The 19,881-nt window shown below is 34.3% G+C and overlaps 1 protein-coding gene across 6 annotated transcripts in view; it reads right to left on the reverse strand.

Annotated features, from left to right (window-relative positions):
* Positions 1–401: 401 nt before the first annotated feature.
* LOC117315648 (ralA-binding protein 1-like) overlaps positions 402–19,881 on the reverse strand; it is a 42,696-nt gene continuing 23,216 nt past the window's right edge. For all 6 annotated transcript variants that reach the window (XM_033869934.1, XM_033869935.1, XM_033869938.1 and 3 more), the window contains 13 exons: positions 13,350–13,410; positions 12,814–12,961; positions 12,545–12,667; positions 11,056–11,259; positions 10,202–10,320; positions 9,322–9,452; positions 8,899–9,097; positions 7,690–8,152; positions 6,807–7,070; positions 6,137–6,406; positions 4,551–4,625; positions 3,974–4,176; positions 402–3,573 (listed from right to left, as the gene is read on the reverse strand). In XM_033869934.1, the coding sequence (XP_033725825.1) occupies positions 3,424–3,573; positions 3,974–4,176; positions 4,551–4,625; positions 6,137–6,406; positions 6,807–7,070; positions 7,690–8,152; positions 8,899–9,097; positions 9,322–9,452; positions 10,202–10,320; positions 11,056–11,259; positions 12,545–12,667; positions 12,814–12,961; positions 13,350–13,410 (2,410 nt within the window). In that variant the 3' untranslated portion in view covers positions 402–3,423. The remainder of the gene's footprint in view (positions 3,574–3,973; positions 4,177–4,550; positions 4,626–6,136; positions 6,407–6,806; positions 7,071–7,689; positions 8,153–8,898; positions 9,098–9,321; positions 9,453–10,201; positions 10,321–11,055; positions 11,260–12,544; positions 12,668–12,813; positions 12,962–13,349; positions 13,411–19,881) is intronic.

The raw sequence follows: 19,881 nt of genomic DNA on the forward strand, positions 1-19,881 counted from the left end.
ATTCACTTTTGGAGTTTTGGTGACATTATCATGGAATTGACAGTTTGATTATTAATCTTTGATATTCCTTTCTTGAAGAGCTCTTTCGAACATTAATTGGTTGAGGATTTCCTGAAGAACTTACTTCCTTCCTCATTTCGGAGATAAGCCGGTTCAATATTTCTGTCATGAAAATTTCATCGCAAAGAAATCGTTTTCCTTCAGGAATACCTAGCTCATCCATGTGGGGTTTGAACCCAAAAATATGTTCCTCCGTTGGTTGGAAATAAATGCTTTTCAGAGAAATCAATTGCATTGGTTAGATTTAAGCTTTACAAGTGACAAGTGGAACAAATTGATGACGTCGCATTATGAGAGACAAAAAACCTTTGAGCTAAAATAAAACTAAAACCATTCGGAAATACTTTTTACCATTTATTCATTTATTACATGTAACAAAGCTTATATCTCTCAATGAAAATAGCACTAGACGAATACAACATCACATGACTAATGTACTTCTAAATTGTAATAAATAAAATATTTGTTACGTGTATTTAGTCACTTTTATACTAGTTTCGTTGGAGAGGGGTGATGCAAAGGGTTTGCGAATATCAAGGTCATCCGCAATCCATCACACTTCATGTACCAACGTAGAAGACATCAATATGCTGACGAATTTCTCTCTCAACAGGACATTTAAGATCATGTTTGAGAGGGCTGATGCGAGGTTTGCGACATCAACAATCCATCACCTACAACATGAAAATGCTGACGTATTTCTCCGTCTTACAAATGAGGATATTTTAGATCAGGTTTGACATGGTTGAGACAGGGAGGTTAACAGAGTATTCTGGAAAACACACACCCATCAACCTCTGCCAATAAACACGAATATTCTCTTGCTTTTCTCTATCTTACAAAACTAGACATATTTATATTCATGTTGAGAGGTTTGTTTTGCTTTATTTTGGTTAACGTCCTTTTAATGGTCATTGTCATTTAAGGACGTGCCTGGTTTTGGATGTGGAGGAAAGCCGGAGTACCCGGGGAAAGCCACAGACCTACGCCTACGGTCAGTACCTGGCAACTGTCCCACGTGGGTTTCGAACTCACAACCCAGCGGTGGAGGACCTAGTGATAAAGTGTCGGGACACCTTTTTTATCGTTTTATTCATCAAACGACAATCACATATTTACATTACAAATACACAAGAATAAATATATACATTTTGGTTTCGTTATTATTGTTTTCCTTTTTTACTAGATAATATATTTATGAGGGTACAAGGGTCCTCACAATACCTCCATACTAACATCATATCATACGTTACAAATCAGGGATTTCTCATGATATTCATAATCATAAAGTATAAAAGTATAATTTCACTTCGGGTGATATAAGCTCTCTTTATTTTCGTGTCGGGACACCTTAACCACTCAGCCACCACCGCTGAGAGGGTTGATGTTACAAGATTTCCAGAGGACTCTAGACGACCCCATCCACCATCCTCAAGAAATAAACACCAATATTCTCAACTTTTATTTTTATCTTACAAGACTAGACATATATAGATACAAATAGGTCGATACAATCCCAACCACACTTTTTCATCTGCCCGATGAATCATCACTTCTTGTGTGACACACTTACCAAGCAACAACACAACAAAACACAAACATATAACATATAATTCACTCTTACAAGACTGGATATATTAAGATACAAGAAAATGACAAAACGTGAACAATTATCTTTCATCTGCCTGATGAATCACTCTCTCTCTCTCTCTCTCGCCATTCTTATCTAAAAATACTGAAACAACACAACATAAAACATAATATATTCTGAAACAACACAACATAAAACATAATATATGCAAACGAATTATCATCCAAAAATCAATAAGAGTTAGTAATTTAGCATCGGACATGACCTTTGAAATTAAAGACTAATATGAATGAAATGTTGACTACTCGTCTTCTGTGTTTAAGATGTTTGAACATGTTTCCTATACAGTCTTTTTAGCGGTATCTTATGTGAGTGGTAATCTTATTTTCGGGTTTTTTTGCGTTGAAAGACTTCTTCTAAATTAAAATGCTAATGCTAATTACATTTCATGCATATTGTTTTCTTCTGCAAATGCTGTTAGTACACTAATTCATCACGGCATTAATCTGTTTCAATTTAGTTTTGCATAAAATTTGAATGCGACTATGCGAGTATTTTAAGCCATAATCTGGCCTATTTCTGTTGATTATAACGATAATAGTTTTTCCAAGACAATGTTCTGAAATAAAAGATATCGGGTTTTGTCGATGAAAATTCGTGAATTTCGATTACGAAATATGAAAACTATTTTTCTGACATGCATTCAAACACATAAAAGAACGAATAAAATGATTTGGTCTGTACGGAAAACCAATCTAGTTTGGAAAGAGAACCTGTAACATTTTTATTGTGACAATCTTCAGTAGGACAGCACCAGTAAATATCTGAATGATTTCGTCCAAGTAGACATATATTGCACTGTGGAATATCAGGCTCCAATTGCATCAACTTCCTCAACTTAAGGAAATTCCATAACAGATATTGAAATTTAATGTTAAAATTGCCCATAGGAAAGCTTTAAAGAATTTAAGGAAAGTTCCTTAACTCAGATTTGTTATAAAACCTAATAGGGTTTTCCCATGGAATATTTCAACTCAAGCAATTATTTTCTGTTAAAGAATGTTGATGAATACCTGGAATAACATATGATCATGTTGGTAATATATAGTATATATAACAAACATCTATACTATCTACTGTGGGTAATGTTAACAAGTCATCTTTGTAACTTATCAAATACACGAGTATCTATGTTTCATCTTTCAAAGTGAAACATTTTTGAGAATTTTTACTAAGTGGATCAGGTTTTGAATACCTTAGCTTGAGATAGGGACAATAACACTGAGATTTATGTTCTCCTGCACTCGACAGTGAGAAATTTCCTACAACACAATTAATAATTCTTTTGCTTTGCTTCAGGTTATAAAAGATAAATCTTCACTGTAGATGAAAACACTTTACAGCATAACCTGTCAAGACAATGTATAGGGTGGCTCTCTAGGTCCGGAATGATCCTTTTTCACTGTAAAAATGATAACTTGTTGCTGTAATAAAACTCAATGTCAGAAAACTTACTTATTCAAATCAGAGAATTAATCATTCTAAGTCTGAGAATGAACACACTTATTTCAGGTAAGGAAGATACCAGAACACTCAGCACTTCTTTCTTAGCAACTGAAATTGTGGCTCAAGTCTGTTTTATGATCCAGAATCTAGGTCCTTTACATATTAAATGTATGTAGAATCTATCACATCTAACCTCCACACTGGCCTGGTCCACATTTAGGGTAAAATGTCTGGTGGTATATATATATATATATATATAGAAATGTTTAAAATAGCAGCAGATCTCTCTCCAGCAAAGATTCACTCCCCAAGGAACTCTCCAGTTGCTTCTGTTGAATCATCCCGATTTGAACTTTGACCTCCAGACATATCATCCTTTCTTCATGAATTTGGGAACACATCTTTGAGTTTTGTTTCTGAGAAAAAAAGGAAAACTTAAGATGATGTTTGATAATACTTGGTATTTCATTTTCTAGTTTTACTGGACAGTTGCTAAACTTAGTAAAGCTAATATTTCGTAAAACTACAATTAGCAAACATTCTTGCTACATTTGTGGGTTTTTTTTTAGATGAGTTTTTTGATGACTTCTTTTAAGCCTAATCTTGAGGGTTTTTTTTCCGAAAGGTTGAAAATTTCCCGAAGAACTTCTTACCTCAATCTCCTCATTTTCGGTGATATGCTAGGTAAGGACTAACTGAAGAACTTACTTAGAGCTCCTCATTTTTTAGATAAACTGATTGAGGATTTCTGAAGAACTTACCTCAAGCTCCTCATTTTCGGTGATATGCTAGGTAAGGACTAACTGAAGAACTTACCTCAAGCTCCTCATTTTCGGTGATAAGCTGGTTAAGGATTTCCTGAAGGTCCTCCTCATCCTCACTCTCATAACTACTGTCCGAGCTGGATGACATATCTTCGAGGTCCGAGTCGTGTCTCAGGTACTGTAGCTCCGTGATCTCCTGGTCCAGGCGCTCAATCTCACCTTGCTCCGTCTCAATCTTTTTCCTTAGTTCACTCTCTGACAATTGAAAATAAATTGCTTTAACACCTTTATTTAATTCAAAAAGTTATATCATATCTTCAAATTTACCAATCAAAGGTATACTTAAGGGATTTTTTCTTATTTTCATAATGATTTAACCTTTTTAATGAAAACTGAAATGTTTTCTGCCTATGGAAAATTCTTAATATAGTACAGATTAAAGATATTGAAAAAGTAAAGCATCTTTGTGACAAAACCCTACACAAAATTTAGGTATATAAATTGACTGCTTCATGTACGATAGCTTATACAGACCTATAACACAAATTTGTATGGATACCAAACTACTGAATGACATACACAGAACTATAGCACGACTTTGTATGTATATAAATTAAACCTATACAGACCTATAGCCAGTAGTTCCTCCTCCTCCAGTCTCAGGGCGTTGTCTTCTTCCTGGAGCTTAATAATCTCTTCATCTTCTGTAACCAAAACACAAACAACATCAAATACTGTACATCATATAAAGTCTATAGTTTGGAGTTCGAAAAAATGATATAACCCTGCAGAGTCATCACAGACGACACAACCCTGCAGAGTCATCACAGACGACACAACCCTGCAGAGTCATCACAGACGACGCAACCCTGCAGAGTCATCACAGACGACACAACCCTGCAGAGTCATCACAGACGACGCAACCCTGCAGAGTCATCACAGACGACGCAACCCTGCAGAGTCATCACAGACGACACAACCCTGCAGAGTCATCAGACGACACAACCCTGCAGAGTCATCACAGACGACACAACCCTGCAGAGTCATCACAGACGACACAACCCTGCAGAGTCATCAGACGACACAACCCTGCAGAGTCATCACAGACGACACAAACCTGCAGTCATCACAGACGACACAACCCTGCAGAGTCATCACAGACGACACAACCCTGCAGAGTCATCACAGACGACACAACCCTGCAGAGTCATCAGACGACACAACCCTGCAGAGTCATCACAGACGACACAAACCTGCAGTCATCACAGACGACACAACCCTGCAGAGTCATCACAGACGACGCAACCCTGCAGTCATCATAGACGCGCAACCCTGCAGAGTCATCACAGACGACACAACCCTGCAGAGTCATCACAGACGACACAACCCTGCAGAGTCATCAGACGACACAACCCTGCAGAGTCATCAGACGACACAACCCTGCAGAGTCATCACAGACGACGCAACCCTGCAGTCATCATAGACGCGCAACCCTGCAGAGTCATCACAGACGACACAACCCTGCAGAGTCATCACAGACACAACCCTGCAGAGTCATCACAGACGACACAACCCTGCAGAGTCATCACAGACGACACAACCCTGCAGAGTCATCACAGACAACACAACCCTGCAGAGTCATCACAGACAACACAACCCTTAAGAATCATTTCAGAAAAGTGACACAATCCTGATGAAAAATCAAAAGTAAATCCACATAAATACTGTGTACCAAAGGTATGATAAGGATACATGTCATAAACCATAAATCCAAATTTTTACAAAATTAATGTGGATGGTCCTATTACAGAGAATACTAAAACGTTTTTAATAAGAATGTACATTGTAAGCTGCAGTTTCTTTAGAAGATCTCCAAGTATAACAAAATAAACACAGACTTTCAGTCTCATCAGAGGGACAATATGAAATTAAATTCTCACTAAGACTATAAGCTGCAACTTATTACAGTCTGTAACTTAATTTAGATGATTTTGGGTATTATATCATAAACAAAAACTTTAAATTTGATTTCAGGGATAATAAGCCATGGAATTCTTGCAAGCTGCAACTTACATTTGTATTTAGATGATTTCAGGGTAAAACATACACAATCCTTCAGTCTGATGGGAGGGATAATAAGCCATGAAATACTTACAAAGACAATAAGCTGCAGCTTATTCAGAATATATCTGGGTATTACATCATTAACACATACCTTCACTCAGAACTTCATCCTCCAGTAGGATTACCTCCCTTGGTTGTCCGAATTCTGCCACATCCTCTTTACACCTGTTTATGATTTCTTCCTCCAGAGCGGCAGCCTCTCTCTCTATCTCCTCCTGGGTCTTCATCACAGTGATTGGCTCAGGTATCCTCGTTATCTCACCTGTAACCTCCTCACCTGTACTCGTCGTAGTGTCACCTGTTGTCTCTACACTTGCTTCCTCTGTCATTGTTGGGGTCACTACGCCCGATTCCTCTATACCTGTTATTAATTTGTATTCATTATAATACAGATGTTACCTATTGCCTAGCACTTTTAAAAGGAAAATAATTATAATACACCATATTATTTTCACTTGGTTAATACAAATTTTTCAATATTTTTGAAGATTAGAAAAATCACAAGAAAATCAATACTAACACTGAATATAAACTCCATACAGAAACTTTAGTCTGTTTCATATCTTTCATGATAAATAATCTCTGTTCCTTCATGTGAAAATTTTAAAATACATACAAAAGGAATCATTTACAGAAATTGGAATGATTTCAATGAAATTGGGTTTATATGAAATTGCTAAATATTCTCTAAAAATTGCCAAAGGGATGTTTAAACCCAAAAGTATACGTATTGAATATCGGTATATCTATAATTCTCTCACCTGTATTATCAACACCTGATTCTGTGACCTTTTGACTGCCATCTTCCTCAAAAGCGACAGCATCCTCCGGTTCTTTAAACCCTACTCTTTTAACATGTTCAACTTTAACACTGATTTCATTTGTTTCCTCATCACTGGAATCTTTATCAATCTCACCATCAGCATGTTCTAAAATGTCCTCCACTTGCTGTTCAAAAGTATCTTCATTCTCAGAAAAGTTGTCTCCCTTTGTGTCACTCTCTTGTGTTGTCGTGACAACTGTATCTGTAATCAAAATAAGAAGAAATGAGGACAAACAGACTGGAGAATATATTAAAAGGTTGATTAAGATAAAAGATATCACAATGGAGGTATTGTCATGGGAAAGAGCAATGAAAAATATCCTGTCTGTGCTGATTAACTTTTTCTCTCTAGATGAACGTCCTACCTCAAAAGGGAGACTCTCCACAGTCATAAGGCTATTAATATGGAATACTGTATGTAAGCCATACTGCAGACTGACCTATATCTAGTCACAAAAAGTTAAACCAAAATGTGATGTACTGCTAGCCGAACTAATGAACTGATCAACACATAGGAAGACAGCAGAAAAGCTACTAGCCAGTCGGTATTTCATAGAGGGGGCCTAAAAATCACCTGTTTGTGAGAAGGAAAAAGAATAGCTACAAGCCTGCAGGCTTTTGAAAGTGAGGGCTGTAAAAAATACTTCCTTGTGAGAACAAAAAAGAAAAGCTACCGGCCTACAGGTATTTCATAGAGAGGCTGAAAAAGTTACCTGATACTGAGAAGACAAAAGAAAAGCTACAAGCCTGCAGGCATTTCATAAAGGGGGCTGTAAAAAACTATGTGTTAACGAGAAGACCAGAAAAGGAAGCCAGTTTACCTGTTTGTTGTTCCTCAGGAACATTTACTGGTGTGACACATCCATCTTCATCCTCCTCCCTAGGTCTTGTAGCGGGATCCTCTGGAACATCCGTCTCTACTGCAGTACCAGGCGACTCACTAACTACAGTCTGACCATCTTTACCCTGATCTTCTTCACATTCCTTTGTAGTTTTCTCAGCTGCAGGAGGAACAGGACAAACTTGAATGTCTCCCTTCGGTAAATGAGCCGTTTCATTGGCCGGCTCTTCAGATGGAGGATTTTCATTGGTCGGCTCTTCAGATGGAGGATTTTCATTGGCTGTGTCGCCGTTTGGTGGAAGTGGAGCTTGTTGCTTCCTTACTGGAGCTTCCCTCAGTTCCAGTCGTAAAACCATGTCATCATTTTCTGTGTGAGATTTCCGGAGTTCTTCCTTTTCTCGTCGTCTTTTCTCCGAATCTGCAGCTTTCTTGGCAAACTTGATCTATAAGAATAAAGATACTGATTAAACGAATAATGTTTACTAGGCTGTTCAATGCCATGAAAAGTTATCCTCTTATTTGTGGTCTACATGTTCTGGCTGCTGTTCATCTTGATAAAAGTATCTGGTAACAATTGTTTACCTCATGTACTTTTAGCGCATGTGAAACTTGTAAAATGCTGTCCAGTTTTTACGTTTTGTAACTCGTCATAACAATATTGATTATAATTTATACGATGATGTGCTTGATTAACTGTATATATGTATGTGTGCTTTAATCATGCTACATATATTTCTAAATCGATCTTTAACTGAATTCTCTGTCATCGTCCTCATGCAGTTAGTGCACCTACATTGAACACCTTTAAATCTAGACTGAATCGAGCTTGTAGGTACCACACGGAGAAATTTAAACTGACATAGTATATGGTAGGAAATGAGTAGAAGTCAATACCAGTCAATGAAGTAGAAGGGTCAGTAGAAGTCAAGGACTAATAAATGACGTCATAAATGGTGAGATAGATGAGTTTTATACATAGCAATAAGTTATGTTATCACTTCTGTAATTGGACATTTATTTCCGCTGGATTGGGAAAATATCAGGTATAAATAGAATTATGTGATATATTAGATATTTCCATCAGAACACTGCTGGACTAGTATCTTCCCAGAATCCCCACACAGCAGGTAACTATATGCATAACCCTAAAGTTCTGTGTATCACAGTTGCCGAATTCCTCCCGACTTACCTTTCTTTTGAGTTCAGTGACGACACGCTGAACCTCCCAGAGCTGTTCCTCTTTGTCGGCGTCCTTGACCCCGGTGACCTCCTGATGAAGGGCATTGAGGAGAGACTCCTGTTTGGCCAGTTCTTCCTCTAGACCAGCAGGATTGTCGGGGAGTTCCAGCGACCATTTTGAAGTTGTCGGCCGAAGTGGCGGTTTATACCTGTCAAGGGAAAAATAAATCGAACTCTTTAAACATTTTAATTTTTTTCAGATGGCTCAAATTTCAATGTGTGAAAATAAAGTTGAAGTGAAAAGGAGGTATGAAGGCATCAATTTCAACATTTTTGAATTAGATTATCAGATAAGTTGATGTTTAAGATTTGCTCCTAGATTAAATCAGATCATTGTCTCGTCACCAACATATTTGTATAAGATTGTTCCTACCTTTTGAGTTGGACGTCCTTGAAGAGCTGTTTGGCCAGGGAGAATAGGACGTTGAGAACACGATGGCTGATCTGCATTGTTGGACTAAGTACGATGGACACATTCTGTAGGGTCATCTTATTCTCCTTTTGCTGAAAAAACAACAAGTTTCACTTACAGAAAAATCAAAGTACTGGAGATTCCAAAATGGAAAACTTGATTGAGTTTTATTTACAGTGAAATAAGATTGTAGGAATAATCAAAATCAAAGTACTGAAAGTTCTGAAATAAAAAACTTCTTAAGTGTTTTAAATTTGGTTTGTTTTTGTTTAACGTCCTATTAACAGCAAGGGTCATTTAAGGACATGTCAGGCTTTGGAAGTGGAGGAAGTGTTTTCAAGCTGAACCAGTTGAACACAATGCACATCACTAAAGACCAATCCTACTGATAGATATTTGTATTTACTGTACAATTCTGTTTAGATGAAAAATCAGCTCATCCGAGAAGCATGACAGTCTCTGTCTGCTGTTTTTTATGGAATTTTTGACTCTATATAAACAAAACAACTATTTCTAAATGTAAATATATTTTGTTCATCTCTTATATGTACTTTTCAAACCCCAGATATCACTAGCATGTCAATTTTGTCCCTGGCAATATCCTAAGGTTGTATGTCACATGATGACATAACAGTTTATAGTTTTGAACCATAATTTGCACCATAGGCATCATATCATCGATGTAAATTTGTTCTAATGAAGTAGCCATTCGAAACATGTCAGCAAATAAATCCACAAAACTCACAGAGAAAATCCGACTAAACAAAATTGATATTTTAGATAACAAGCTAAAGTCTCGCATTAATACAAAGTTTACATCAAATCTGAATGGTACACTCACTCTCTCGATGACGTGCATCATATGAACTATGACCCAGGACAGCAGGAGTCGGTTACATGTGGGGAGGTCCGACACCAGCTTACTGAACTGTTCCAGTCGACGACGCTCATTCTTTATCACTAAAACACAAAGACATCAATATGAAATCTGGCTACATATAACCAAAGACAGGAAATATTGTCATTTTCACAGATTATAATTATTTTCAACAGGACATATCTGACGAAGCCTCACTCCTAGAGGTGAAACTAGTCCACCAATAAACCTCAGAAGTGTTGTGATTGAAATCCTCTCTGAATTAAATTCCAAATTCACTGCTTATTTCATCACCAGCCATACCTTTCAGTATCCACACTCAATGTGAAGTATCCGACTTACCAACCAACTTACCTTGAACCGACAATGGCTCTACTTTAGTGTTTTAAGAAATGTATAATTTCGTTTGTGATGAAATTGTATTCACAAAATAAAAATCAACATGACATTATATAGTGACGAAGTTCCGAGAATTTCAGATCAACATGACATTATATAGTGACGAAGTTCCGAGAATTTCAGATCAACATGACATTATATAGTGACGAAGTTCCGAGAATTTCAGATCAACATGACATTATATAGTGACGAAGTTCCAAGAATTTCAGGCCATAAAACTCAGAAAAATTGTCAAAATAAAAATTCCTTACTTTATGTATTCACATCTACCCTCATGGCCTTCTTTTCAAATCAATTGACAAATGCAGGAATTACATTCACTAAGAATCATGAACAAACTGACTGACAGATGGACGATATGATGAAAACTATACTCCAATATGTTTTAGAGAAATATATCAATACTGATAAAAACTGACCTGAAGCTTCCTCAAACTTTGGCATTAGACTGGTGGTGAGGACTGGCTCAGGGAGTTCACGGAGGAATGTCTTCAACAGGCTGGCCACGATGTTTGGTTCGTGTTCCTCGAGGTATACAGGGTTCTGTCTGTTGTAACAGTCCTTCAGCATCTGTACCTTAGACTTCACCCCAGATATCCTGTATATACCCTCACACAGGAGGCCTACAACGGGGAATATTAGATATAGTTAATATCAAATATAATCACACTTCATCCCAGATATCCTGTATATACCCTTACACAGGAGGCCTACAAAGGGGAATATTAGATATAGTTAATATCAAATATATAGTCAGACTTCACCCCAGATATCCTTATATACCTTCACAAAACAGGCCTATACCATGGTGAATATTGAATATAGTAAATATCAAATATAGTCATACAGACTTCACCCCAGATATCCTGTATATACCCTCACAGAGGAGGCCTACAATGGGGAATATTAAATATAGTTAATATCAAATATAGTCAGACTTCACCCCAGATATCCTGTATATACCCTCACACAGGAGGCGTACAACGGGGAATATTAGATATAGTTAATATCAAATATAGTCAGACTTCACCCCAGATATCCTGTATATACCCTCACAGAGGAGGCCTACAACGGGAATATTAAATATAGTCACAGAGACTTCACCCCAGATATCCTGTATATACCCTCACAGAGGAGGCCTACAATGGGGAATATTGAATAAAGTAAATATCAAATATAGTCATACAGACTTCACCCTAGATATCCTGTATATACCCTCACACAGGAGGCCTACAACGGGGAATATTAAATATAGTTAATATCAAATTTAGTCAGACATCACCACAGATATCCTTATATACCTTCACAAAACAGGCCTATACCATGGTGAATATTGAATATAGTAAATATCAAATATAGTCATACAGACTTCACCCTAGATATCCTGTATATACCCTCACACAGGAGGCCTACAACGGGGAATATTAGATATAGTTAATATCAAATATAGTCAGACTTCACCCCAGATATCCTGTATATACCCTTACACAGGAGGCCTTCAAGGGGGAATATTAAATATAGTTAATATCAAATTTAGTCAGACATCACCACAGATATCCTTATATACCTTCACAAAACAGGCATATACCATGGTGAATATTAAATATAGCAGATATCAAATACAGTCATAGTCATACAGACTTCACCCCAGATATCCTTCATATGAGGCCTACAACGGGGAATATTAAATATAATCACAGAGACTTTACTCCAGATATCTTTCATATACCCTCACACAGGAGGCCTGAAATGGGGGAAATAAAAAAAGAGTCAAAGCCATGGACTGGCTTTATACCAGACATAACCTTAGTGGAGGATACATAAGACTAGACATAGATTTTTATCATGCCCCTCTATATAGTCGACAACCTTAGTGGAGGATAACTAAGGCTGGAGATAGATTTTTACCATGCTCCTCTATATAGTCGACACAGTCTCTAAATAGAGCTGGTAGTTCTATCCCATCATGACTACGGTTCCTCTCCACGGCAACAGCTAACGGTACACCGAATATAGGCTTCTCTACCTCCACTGGAACAACAAGATCAATAAAAAATAAACACCTGTCATATAACATCATCAAATTCAATCAAGTTTTTTTTTTTATTTTTGCATTTGAAGTTTTGCAATTTGTTTTGATAGCATAAATTTCAGTAAGTCTTGTGAACCAATCTTACTGGCAGCTTCTTTGGTCGGTTCCTCATGTACGTGTAAATGCTTTGACTTCTTCTTTGTCTTCAGCTTGAGTTTCTTCCCTTCTTTATCCTCCTTCTTTTTTTCTTTGTCTCTTTCATCTTTTTTTGGTTCTTTTTCTTTCTTTTCATCCTACAATTAACAGACAAAATCTTATATATTGTTTGATCTTTCTTTTCATCCTACAACACAGACAGAATCTTATACAATAAGTTTTTTTCTTTCTTTTCATTCTACAACAGACAAAATCTAATACAATAAGTTTTTTCTTTCTTTTCATTCTACAACAGACACAATCTAATACAATAAGTTTTTTCTTTCTTTTCATTCTACAACAGACAAAATCTAATACAATAAGTTTTTTCTTTTTTTTTCATCCTACAACAGACAAAATCTAATACATTAAGTTTCAAAGAGATCTGTAAAAACTAGACTTTATAGGGAGTCAATGAATGTCTATAATGAAATGATACAATTTATTTTTATTGAGTCTTGTACATGTTAAATGTGTTTGTCTTACCTTTTCCTTTTTCTTCGCAGAAAATCTGAACGCTTTACTTTTTTTCATTTTAGATGGACTTCTGCAAAAGACAAAAGCAGATGAATATAATTTTAATGAATGAGAGGCAACAATGAATTAAAACTACAAAATGTCCGTAAGACTTAATGTCCTCACTACCACTTGACACCCTGAAACCTCAGCAGTTCCTGAGATTATAGTTAAATTGCATCAGGTTGGAAGGCGGCGCAACGTGACACAACGAGATGGACATTGGTAACACTATATGATACAACAGGTACTGTATTTACTGTAATCTAATACTGTATTCAATGAGCTACAGCAGGTACTGTGTTTACTGTAATCTAATACTTATACAATTAGATACAGCAGGTACTCTGTTTACTGTATCTAATACTAATACAATTAGATACAACAGGTACTCTGTTTACTGTAATCTAATACTAATACAATTAGATACAGCAGGTACTCTGTTTACTGTATCCACATACAATTATATACAGCAGGTACTCTGTTTACTGTAATCTAATACTAATACAATTAGATACAGCAGGTACTCTGTTTACTGTATCCACATACAATTATATACAGCAGGTACTCTGTTTACTGTAATCTAATACTAATACAATTAGATACAACAGGTACTCTGTTTACTGTAATCTAATACTAATACAATTAGATACAACAGGTACTCTGTTTACTGTATCCACATACAATTAGATACAGCATGTACTCTGTTTACTGTAATCTAATACTAATACAATTAGATACAGCAGGTACTCTGTTTACTGTATCCACATACAATTATATACAGCAGGTACTCTGTTTACTGTAATCTAATACTAATACAATTAGATACAACAGGTACTCTGTTTACTGTATCCACATACAATTATATACAGCAGTTACTCTGTTTACTGTAATCTAATACTAATACAATTAGATACAACAGGTACTCTGTTTACTGTAATCTAATACTAATACAATTAGATACAGCAGGTACTCTGTTTACTGTATCCACATACAATTATATACAGCAGGTACTCTGTTTACTGTAATCTAATACTAATACAATTAGATACAACAGGTACTCTGTTTACTGTAATCTAATACTAATACAATTAGATACAGCAGGTACTCTGTTTACTGTAATCTAAGACAATTAGATACAACAGGTACTCTGTTTACTGTAATCTAATACTAATACAATTAGATACAACAGGTACTCTGTTTACTGTAATCTAATACAATTATATACAGCAGGTACTCTGTTTACTGTAATCTAATACTAATACAATTAGATACAACAGGTACTCTGTTTACTGTAATCTAATACAATTAGATACAACAGGTACTCTGTTTACTGTAATCTAATACTAATACAATTAGATACAACAGGTACTCTGTTTACTGTATCCACATACAATTAGATACAGCATGTACTCTGTTTACTGTAATCTAATACTAATACAATTAGATACAGCAGGTACTCTGTTTACTGTAATATAATACTAATACAATTAGATACAACAGGTACTCTGTTTACTGTAATCTAATACTAATACAATTAGATACAACAGGTACTCTGTTTACTGTAATCTAATACTAATACAATTAGATACAACAGGTACTCTGTTTACTGTAATATAATACTTATACAATTAGATACAACAGGTACTCTGTTTACTGTAATCTAATACTAATACAATTAGATACAACAGGTACTCTGTTTACTGTAATCTAATACTAATACAATTAGATACAACAGGTACTCTGTTTACTGTAATATAATACTTATATAATTAGATACAACAGGTACTCTGTTTACTGTAATCTAAGACAATTAGATACAACAGGTACTCTGTTTACTGTAATCTAAGACAATTAGATACAACAGGTACTCTGTTTACTGTAATCTAATACTAATACAATTAGATACAACAGGTACTCTGTTTACTGTATCTAATACTAATACAATTAGATACAGCATGTACTCTGTTTACTGTATCCACATACAATTAGATACAACAGGTACTCTGTTTACTGTAATCTAATACAATTAGATACAACAGGTACTCTGTTTACTGTAATATAATACTAATACAATTAGATACAACAGGTACTCTGTTTACTGTAATCTAATACTAATACAATTAGATACAGCAGGTACTCTGTTTACTGTATCCACATACAATTAGATACAACAGGTACTCTGTTTACTGTAATCTAATACAATTAGATACAACAGGTACTCTGTTTACTGTAATATAATACTAATACAATTAGATACAACAGGTACTCTGTTTACTGTAATCTAATACTAATACAATTAGATACAACAGGTACTGTGTTTACTGTATCCACATACAATTAGATACAACAGGTACTCTGTTTACTGTAATCTAATACTAATACAATTAGATACAGCAGGTACTCTGTTTACTGTACCCACATACAATTAGATACAACAGGTACTCTGTTTACTGTAATCTAATACTAATACAATTAGATACAACAGGTACTGTGTTTACTGTATCCACATACAATTAGATACAACAGGTACTCTGTTTACTGTAATCTAATACTAATACAATTAGATACAGCATGTACTCTGTTTACTGTAATCTAATACTAATACAATTAGATACAGCAGGTATTGTGTTTACTGTATCCACATACAATTAGATACAACAGGTACTCTGTTTACTGTAATCTAATACTAATACAATTAGATACAGCATGTACTCTGTTTACTGTAATCTAATACTAATACAATTAGATACAACAGGTACTCTGTTTACTGTAATCTAATACTAATACAATTAGATACAGCAGGTACTCTGTTTACTGTAATCTAATACTAATACAATTAGATACAACAGGTACTCTGTTTACTGTAATCTAATACTAATACAATTAGATACAACAGGTTCTGTGTTTACTGTATCCACATACAATTAGATACAGCATGTACTCTGTTTACTGTAATCTAATACTAATACAATTAGATACAACAGGTACTCTGTTTACTGTATCCACTAATACAATTAGATACAGCATGTACTCTGTTTACTGTAATCTAATACTAATACAATTAGATACAACATGTACTCTGTTTACTGTATCTAATACTAATACAATTATATACAACATGTACTCTGTTTACTGTAATATAATACTAATACAATTAGATACAACAGGTACTCTGTTTACTGTATCTAACTATACAATTATATACAACATGTACTCTGTTTACTGTAATATAATACTAATACAATTAGATACAACAGGTACTCTGTTTACTTTAATCTAATACTAATACAATTAGATACAGCATGTACTCTGTTTACTGTATCTAATACTAATACAATTATATACAGCAGGTACTCTGTTTACTGTAATCTAATACTAATACAATTAGATACAACAGGTACTCTGTTTACTGTAATCTAATACTAATACAATTAGATACAGCAGGTACTCTGTTTACTGTAATCTAAGACAATTAGATACAACAGGTACTCTGTTTACTGTAATCTAATACTAATACAATTAGATACAACAGGTACTCTGTTTACTGTAATCTAATACAATTAGATACAGCAGGTACTCTGTTTACTGTAATCTAATACTAATACAATTAGATACAACAGGTACTCTGTTTACTGTAATCTAATACAATTAGATACAACAGGTACTCTGTTTACTGTAATCTAATACTAATACAATTAGATACAACAGGTACTCTGTTTACTGTATCCAAATACAATTAGATACAGCATGTACTCTGTTTACTGTATCTAATACTAATACAATTAGATACAACATGTACTCTGTTTACTGTAATATAATACTAATACAATTAGATACAACAGGTACTCTGTTTACTGTAATCTAATACTAATACAATTAGATACAACAGGTACTCTGTTTACTGTAATCTAATACTAATACAATTAGATACAACAGGTACTCTGTTTACTGTAATATAATACTTATACAATTAGATACAACAGGTACTCTGTTTACTGTAATCTAATACTAATACAATTAGATACAACAGGTACTCTGTTTACTGTAATCTAATACTAATACAATTAGATACAGCATGTACTCTGTTTACTGTAATATAATACTTATATAATTAGATACAACAGGTACTCTGTTTACTGTAATCTAAGACAATTAGATACAACAGGTACTCTGTTTACTGTAATCTAAGACAATTAGATACAACAGGTACTCTGTTTACTGTAATCTAATACTAATACAATTAGATACAACAGGTACTCTGTTTACTGTATCTAATACTAATACAATTAGATACAGCATGTACTCTGTTTACTGTATCCACATACAATTAGATACAACAGGTACTCTGTTTACTGTAATCTAATACAATTAGATACAACAGGTACTCTGTTTACTGTAATATAATACTAATACAATTAGATACAACAGGTACTCTGTTTACTGTAATCTAATACTAATACAATTAGATACAGCAGGTACTCTGTTTACTGTATCCACATACAATTAGATACAACAGGTACTCTGTTTACTGTAATCTAATACAATTAGATACAACAGGTACTCTGTTTACTGTAATATAATACTAATACAATTAGATACAACAGGTACTCTGTTTACTGTAATCTAATACTAATACAATTAGATACAACAGGTACTGTGTTTACTGTATCCACATACAATTAGATACAACAGGTACTCTGTTTACTGTAATCTAATACTAATACAATTAGATACAGCAGGTACTCTGTTTACTGTACCCACATACAATTAGATACAACAGGTACTCTGTTTACTGTAATCTAATACTAATACAATTAGATACAACAGGTACTGTGTTTACTGTATCCACATACAATTAGATACAACAGGTACTCTGTTTACTGTAATCTAATACTAATACAATTAGATACAGCATGTACTCTGTTTACTGTAATCTAATACTAATACAATTAGATACAGCAGGTATTGTGTTTACTGTATCCACATACAATTAGATACAACAGGTACTCTGTTTACTGTAATCTAATACTAATACAATTAGATACAGCATGTACTCTGTTTACTGTAATCTAATACTAATACAATTAGATACAACAGGTACTCTGTTTACTGTAATCTAATACTAATACAATTAGATACAGCAGGTACTCTGTTTACTGTAATCTAATACTAATACAATTAGATACAACAGGTACTCTGTTTACTGTAATCTAATACTAATACAATTAGATACAACAGGTTCTGTGTTTACTGTATCCACATACAATTAGATACAGCATGTACTCTGTTTACTGTAATCTAATACTAATACAATTAGATACAGCAGGTACTCTGTTTACTGTAATCTAATACTAATACAATTAGATACAGCAGGTACTCTGTTTACTGTAATCTAATACAATTAGATACAACAGGTACTCTGTTTACTGTAATCTAATACTAATACAATTAGATACAACAGGTACTCTGTTTACTGTAATCTAATACTAATACAATTAGATACAGCATGTACTCTGTTTACTGTAATCTAATACTAATACAATTAGATACAACAGGTACTCTGTTTACTGTAATCTAATACTAATACAATTAGATACAACAGGTACTCTGTTTACTGTAATATAATACTAATACAATTAGATACAGCAGGTACTCTGTTTACTGTTATCTAATACAATTAGATACAACAGGTACTCTGTTTACTGTAATCTAATACTAATACAATTAGATACAACAGGTACTGTGTTTACTGTATCTAATACTAATACAATTAGATACAACAGGTACTCTGTTTACTGTAATCTAATACTAATACAATTAGATACAACAGGTACTCTGTTTACTGTTATCTAATACAATTAGATACAACAGGTACTCTGTTTACTGTATCCACATACAATTAGATACAGCATGTACTCTGTTTACTGTAATCTAATACTAATACAATTAGATACAACAGGTACTCTGTTTACTGTAATCTAATACTAATACAATTAGATACAACAGGTACTCTGTTTACTGTAATATAATACTAATACAATTAGATACAGCAGGTACTCTGTTTACTGTTATCTTATACAATTAGATACAACAGGTACTCTGTTTACTGTAATCTAATACTAATACAATTAGATACAACAGGTACTCTGTTTACTGTAATATAATACTAATACAATTAGATACAGCAGGTACTCTGTTTACTGTAATCTAATACTAATACAATTAGATACAACAGGTACTCTGTTTACTGTAATCTAATACTAATACAATTAGATACAGCAGGTACTCTGTTTACTGTATCCACATATGGTATTTTAACAAATCTTATAGATCTAATACTGTATTCAATGAGCTATCACAAAAATTTAGCTTGAATAGCTTCAATACAACATCCATTTTGTAAGTTTGAGATCTGAAATTTTGAGACCATCCAAGGGAAAGGCTTAAAAATGTTGAAAATTACACTTGATTTTTATCTGACACATATATCCATAAAATG

Source organism: Pecten maximus, chromosome 17, assembly GCF_902652985.1.
Source record: "Pecten maximus chromosome 17, xPecMax1.1, whole genome shotgun sequence".
In the NCBI taxonomy this organism is placed as follows: Eukaryota; Metazoa; Mollusca; class Bivalvia; order Pectinida; family Pectinidae; genus Pecten; species Pecten maximus.